The sequence below is a fragment of the Adiantum capillus-veneris genome, chromosome 2 (genome assembly GCF_014529385.1).
Source record: "Adiantum capillus-veneris isolate H3 chromosome 2, ASM1452938v2, whole genome shotgun sequence".
Classification (NCBI taxonomy): Eukaryota; Viridiplantae; Streptophyta; class Polypodiopsida; order Polypodiales; family Pteridaceae; genus Adiantum; species Adiantum capillus-veneris.
Window position 1 is genome coordinate 141417799 of NC_140932.1, and position 7103 is coordinate 141424901.

At 41.6% G+C, this 7103-nt stretch overlaps 1 protein-coding gene across 1 annotated transcript; it reads left to right on the top strand.

Moving 5' to 3' along the window:
• The first annotated feature begins 2628 nt into the window (after positions 1-2628).
• On the top strand, positions 2629-3370 carry LOC147463755 (uncharacterized). The gene is made up of 3 exons (XM_086497375.1): positions 2629-2696; positions 2919-3138; positions 3197-3370. Exons 1-3 carry the CDS (start codon positions 2629-2631, stop codon positions 3368-3370), a joined length of 462 nt encoding a protein of 153 aa, XP_086353501.1.
• The last annotated feature ends 3733 nt before the right edge of the window (positions 3371-7103 follow it).

Consider the following 7103-nt stretch of genomic DNA (forward strand, 5'->3'; position numbering starts at 1 on the left):
GGCTACATAAAGACATTTCTAAAAAACAAGCAGTCCAGTGCAGCGCGCAGCAGCCAACCAAGGCAGAGATCTAGATAGGAGTTACCGCGGTGGCAACATGGTAGACGCGGAGTGGGGGTAGGCAATTCAAGAGAAGAGCGATCAAGCTGCGCGACGGGCTCATCATATAGACAACAACGTGAGGCCCGGGCAAGACAAACTCCCACGCACTATGGCTCAGGAGGCAAGGGAGCTTGGAAGGATAAATATGTAAGATTATTTGAATTATAACGTCGATCTGTGATTATAAAGATTGTAGTTGATAATTTGGTATTGTTATTGCTAACTTAGGAAAATGTCACTCTCTCTCGACCAACCAGAGAGATGGTCAAGTATCGGGAGCAACATAGAGAATTTGATACTTAGCGATGCTTGTTCGAAAACAACCACATCTCTCTCGCAAGCAATTCGACGTGGCGGTTGGACCACTACAAGTGGTAAGTTTAAACAAGTAATTTTGTATCAATTGTTTTGAGCTGTGGATAATTGTTTAATTTGGTTTGGGTTTATGTAGAGTCAAAGTGATCCAACATACGTGCATCTGGACAACGACGAGGATTATATAAAAAAATGTTTTGTCAAAACTTTCATAAAGTCCCAATGTGGCACAGTGTAAAGTAAAGTAAAGTAAATTCAATTTCAGTTCTTTGGTATTTTTTATACTTTTCCAAAAAACAATCGATGTCTTATTGTTTTATGCAGGTCAAAAATAAAGGTGCTCATTTGGGCCACCCAAATTTGGGTGGCCCAAATGAGCACCTTTATTTTTAAATTGGCGTTTAGCGGTAATATCCGTGGTAATAACAGCGGCAAAGGTGGCGGTAATAGTAGCGGGTATATTGCCGCAACTATTACCGTGCTTATTGCTAACAAACCACTACCGCGTTCGTAGCTGTGCCGCCCCCACAAATTTTTCTCTCTCCTTTTTCCTTTGTTTTTCCGCGGCAATGTTAGCGGTTATAGACTACTCCTCTTATAGTGGAAGGGTCACTTTCCAAGAACAAAGTGAACGATTTTGTCGTGGCCTACCCAAGGAAATTAGAGATTATTGCCTTCAGCGAAAGACTGAGTCCATACAACAACTGATGGCACATGCTAAGAGGGAATTCTCGGTACATTCAAGAAACTTGACCTACCCCACAGATGAAATATTGGCACCACGGACCGGACACAACTTGACAAAAAACAATCAAAGGAAGAAGAAGATATTCCACAAGAAGAAGGATGCACGACCCCAATTAACTAACGAGCAGCGAGCATAATATCTCAAAGAAAGAAGTGTTTTGATTGCAGAGTGCAAGGACACGTCTCGGCAAAGTGTCCTAAAGGCACAATGAGCGCAAGCTGAAGATTGGCTAGAGAGTTTGAAAGCAGCAGAAGATTGAGGCAGAAAAGGAAAGATGAAAGCAAGATTGGTACCGGATAGCATTGGGGATAACCCAGACCAGACAAATGAAAGTACAGAACTTTGCCAAGCTTGGGGCAAAGTGAAAGATATTGAAGCCCTAATCTTCTTTGATGGAGGAGCCAAGGCCAACTTCATTTCACCTAAATTGGCGGCTCGACTGGAAATTACACCGGCATGATGGGACCACCGGCAGAGGCAGTTCTAGTGGCACCTGGACAAGAGGTTGTCATTACACATGTTGGAAAACTCCGTTTACATTGTTAGGGGTATTTAGGGCACGAGGATTTTTACATCATGCCTTTGAAAGGGTGTGATGTCCTCCTAGGAATCCCTTGGTACCACAAGAGCAATGCCGTGGTAGACTATCGGTCTAAGAAAGCAACTTTGATGACTGAGAAGGGCAGGAAAGTTGTACTTGATCTGAAATTAAAGGGAGAGTCCGTTCCTATTGTATCGGCTTTGGCCATTTTGATATTAATGAAATCTAGTCTTTTTGTTTACTTGATCTATTTGAAAGAACTAAATGATGAACAATGATGCACATGCTGGCTATTGCTCAGAAGACCTGCTAGGCGAGTTACCCCCATCTCGTCCTGAGGATCCATTGATTTGATTTTGGAGATCGTGAACCAAGTCAGAAAAGGGTCTTATCCAACCTAGTACTTCTCCTTACTGCTCTCCAATGTTGTTGATATTAAAAAAAGATAGATCTTGGAGAATGTGTATTGATTACAGAGCTCTCAATAAAATCACCATCAAGAACTGATTTCCTATTCTGAGGATCGATGATATTCTTGATAGACTTCACGGATCCTCTTGTTTCAGTAGGATTGATTTGAAAAGCAGATTCGGCATTGCTTCAGGAGATGTCTACAAGATGGCCTTTCGGACTAGCTTTGGTTTATATGAATTTTTGGTGATGCCTTTTGGACTTACCAATGCTCCAACGACTTTTAATTGAATGATGAATTGGATTTTTGAGAGCACCGGTCTCTCATTTGGACACTTTCTTTGACGGCATCATAGTTTTCTCCAAGAATGTACCAGACCATCGACATCATCTTCTTATAGTGTTTTAGGCATTGTGAGAACATTAATTGGTAATCAATGTGAAAAAGAGCGAGTTTTTCCTACCAGAGATACACATCTTGGGACACATTGTCTCAACAGCAGGAGTAAAAATGGACCCAACCAAAATTGAGACTATTCGAGATTGGCCTGACATAAAGAATGTTCACGAAGTTCGCAGGTTTTTGGGCTTGTGTTCTTACTATCGGTGGTTCATATGAAAGTTCGTAGAGATTTCTGCACCTTTGCACTCACTAACTCAGAGTGGAGTTCCTTTTTCATGGGGACCGGCTGAAGTGACTGTGTTTCAAACACTTAAGGAAAAGTTGACTATTGGCCCAGTTTTGAAATTGCCAGATTTACAGAAGCCGTTTGAAGTCTAATGTGATGCTTGTTGTTGCAGTTTGGGAGAGGTTTTGATGCAAGACAGCCATGTGATTGCCTATGAAAGCAGAATGTTTTCATGGCCAGAGTTAATAGCACAAATTCACGAGAAAGAGCTATTGGCAGTGATCCATGCTCTGACTCAATGGGCAACACTATTTACTCGGAGCCGATTTCAAAGTTTTTATGGACTATCAGAGCTTATGCTACTTCTTGTCACAAAAGCAGCTTTCCAAAAAGTAGATGCGATGGGCCAACATTGTGTCACAGTTTCATTTCTAGATTATCCATGTCCAGGGACATAAAAATTTGGTGGCAGATGCTTTGTCTCAAAAGCACCTTGTGTTGGCTATTTATGTGATTCATCCTAGAAGCTTCAAGGATATGATTGACCAGTATGCTACAGATCCTAACTTTGTGGACATTTTTACCTACATCCTGAATATGGAGACAGTTCGAGACTATGTCTAACAGGATGGCTACTTGATGAAGAAAATGATGTTGTATGTTACATAGCTGTTGAGGGAAATCCTCTGCTTTGTTAGATTCCTGCTGTGAACGGGTGATATTTGCTGCTCGTGCCTTTTTGGACTGTCCAGCTGCACCATAAAGGGGGGACAATAAAAATCATTTAATGCCTATAGGGATCCAAGTCCTGTGGCCAAAACAACTTACCATCACCGTGTTTCTTTTTCTTCTTTGAGATCTTCACCATATCACTAAGGAAGACGGGGGAATCTGGATTTGCATCACCGTGAACCATTTTTTGCACGGCTTCCACTCCCTCTTGCGCTACAGCATCCGTCAAAGTAACATCAACATTTTCCATTGGTTCAGTTACCTTTTGTTTTGGTTCACCTTCTGTCTGTTCAGAGGGCTCCACCTTAACAGCTGAGGTCTTGTCACCTGCCACATGCGAGCCTTCCTTGCTAGCCAGAGTTTTGTCACCTGCCAAGGATGAGCCTTCCCTACCAGCTGGAGTTGACTGATCAACAGACTGCATGTCTGTGTCCACAGTGGGGGCATCGGGAGTTGCATCAACATTCTGTATTGGCACCTCAGCTGGTAATGTTGCTGCATAAGGCATATGACTGGAACCTACCACTACACCATAAAACTGTGCAAACTAAGCTAAATCATTCTTAACAAACTCTAGTAATCAAGGCAGACATGGAGAATAAAAAACCAACCATTATGCACAAGCATTGACTTTGCCGATTCCGGAACACTTTGCTTACAGGAGGAGTTGGCACATACTTTCTTTGACGCAGCCCATCCAACAAAACACAAAGCATGGTATGTATCACCACATGCTAGTGTATACACACACACACACGACGTTGTAACCCACAAAACCTAAACCACATGCAACACAAGCTCCTGGAACAATCACTTTGGCCTGCAGTTGACTCCCATGCTCGCCAGCTGTGGGACATAGCAGCATTGAATCACCTCTCTTCACTTGCACTAGCAAGATCTCACAAAATTTGACTTCAGCAGCACATGTAGCTTCTGATGCTACCAGGTCAAGCAGTTCTTTCTGCACCACAAAGGGGAAGTATATATTAGTCCATCTGTCCAAGATTAAATGAACTATCATGATTACTTATACATATAGTACCAAGGGATAGCAAGGGTATGTGGAAACCACCAATTGCAAGTATTGTCAAAAAAGTAGCAAGGATACACTGTAGGGACTTATGGTAGTACCAAGGATAGGCTCAGAGTACCAATCAAAAGAACTTACCATTGAAGGTACTTTGCAAAAAAGTAATAGGTACTTTCACAATGTACAAACACATGCATGGTGCTTTGCAAAAAAGGCAAATATGTACTTTTACAATGTACAAACACATGCATGGTACTTTGGAAATAAGGCATATGTACTTTCACAATGTACAACCACATGCATGGTACTTTGGAAACAAGAAATATGTACTTTGAAAGATAAATGCATATGATTTATCAATAAAACTATGACAAGTACTTTAAAATTTACCAAGTAATACAACATTATGTACAAAGAACCTATGTGGAACTCATGGAACTTGCAAAAAAGGAATAGGTACTTTGACAATGTACAAACACATGCATGGTGCTTTGCAAAAAGGCATATATGTACTTTCACAATGTACAGACACATGGATGGTACTTTGAAAAAAGGCATATGTAATTTCACAATGTACAAACACATGCATGGTACTTTGAAAAAGAGGCATATGTACTTTGGGCCCAAGAAATATGTACTTTGAAAGATAAATTCATATGATTTCTTAAATAAACCTATGACAGGTACTATCAATTCTACCAAGTAATACAACAATATGTACAAGTACCTATGTGGTACTCATGGTTGCACCTTCAATTTGAACTACCATACAAAAAGCTTCCGTATTAATTAGCTCCAAAAAGTACCTTAAATCATAGTCACATACATGGACTTTGTGATTTCCACCAGTATCCCTCAACTTTGTGAAGCAGTGGACAGTAAACTTCCATTGGTGCTTACAAAAAGTACGATGATCTATTCAATCATTGTCAAATGGTAAATTTTCAGAGCATGACCTATTTGCTACCGCACCTAAGCTCTACAAAGCACCAATAATGTCTCATTGGGTACTACAAAAAGTACCATGGTGTATATTATCACATTCACGCGGTGAAATTTGATAGTTCTACCTCGTTTCTACCATCCCTAAGCTTGAGTGAAACATCTATAAGGATCCATTGGTACTTATATAAAGTACCATGTCATATTTAACCCTTGTGAAATGGTGGAGTTTAAGTAGTTCTATTTACTTACAGTGCCTTGTTAAGTACCAATAAGACTCCATTGGCACTTGTAGAAAGTACCATGTGAAACACAATCCCAGTCAAGTGGTGAATATTGAGAGTTGACCTTGTCAACATGGTACTTACACCATCCTTTAAAATACCTATGGTGCTTAGACATAATGTAAAGCCTAAATACAAGGTTTACTTTTAATACACAATGTATCAGTCTTGACGCGTACCTCTATACAATCAACATCGGCTCTAATCTGGGAGTGGCTTGCATCAGCCCGAAGGGCGGTCTACGCACTTGAGAGAGCAATGATCTTTGCATCAATCACCAAAACTTCAGAATCAGAGGCACCACTTGCTCCCTTCATGCTGGCCTGTAGTGTTTGCAGCTCACTCAATTGCCCTTGAAGCACGGCTGCAGCTGATGATGTTTCCTCTATCTTCCACATGCTTTGGCTTTTCTCTTGTAGTTGGACTTGGGCTGCACCTAGTGTGCTTTTCACACACTCTAGTTCAGTCTTTCTTGCAGCCAACATCTGCTCCACTTCTGCCAAAATTTGGAGGTTAACAAAGCTGCAATTTAGATTAGACCGAGGGCCCAAGCTGCAAGAAATAGAGCCTTTCCCTGTCATCCTCCCATGGTCAATGAGAGACTTCGGAGTGAACTATGTGGTCTGAGTCACCTGCTCACTGCCCTCATTGCAATCAGCCCAATTCTTGAGCTTTTCTTCCATTCCACCCGGGAGCTTCTTGCAATGGTCTAGGACCTGCTCACCAAAAACAGCCCATGCAACCTTTTGCTGACCCTTTGGACCGTGCATGGCAGCTGGACAACTCTTATATACAAAAAGGGTTGAAAACTTGTGCGTGATTTTTTTTGTTGGTGGGCATGGATTAATATACTTTGTGAAACAATAACCTGCATTCTTCTGCATATTCTGGCCACACTTGATGCAAGAAGAGCCTGCACCTTTCTCCCTTTTCTTTGTGAAGACTGATAGCCAATCCTCATTTGTCACATCCTCATCAGACAAATGCTGGTATAGCTTGCCTTCCAAGCTCAAACCGTACTCCTCATGTAGGTCACGTCGTGTAAAGCAGAATCTGGTCTACTTGGGATATTGCGCCTTCCGAGATGCTACCATGGGATTAGAAAAACAGCAAACGTGCATGTAAAACAACCAGGCACAACTTTTACCACAAAGTACTATCATGACAGGGTGAGCCATTTATGAGAAGGAAACGGGTGATTACCATTGCTCTTATTAGAGATAGGAAAGGTGTCCTTTGACGACATACTTGCCCCACTCTTGGGCTTGCTACTGCTAGAATGCAAGCTGGTGGATGACACCTCAACGGGTGATTTGTTTGGTAAGGTGCACTTTCGTGGGGGCGTCTTCATTTCTGGTGTACTCATTAA

Excerpts from the sequence above, each read along its gene's own strand:
- LOC147463755 (XM_086497375.1), top strand. The coding sequence starts at position 2,629 with ATGGACCCAACCAAAATTGAGACTATTCGAGATTGGCCTGACATAAAG. Across the intron at positions 2,697-2,918 it reads AATGTTCACGAAGTTCGCAG|TTTGGGAGAGGTTTTGATGC; the intron begins GTTTTTGGGCTT and ends TTGTTGTTGCAG. Across the intron at positions 3,139-3,196 it reads CAAAAGCAGCTTTCCAAAAA|GGACATAAAAATTTGGTGGC; the intron begins GTAGATGCGATG and ends ATCCATGTCCAG.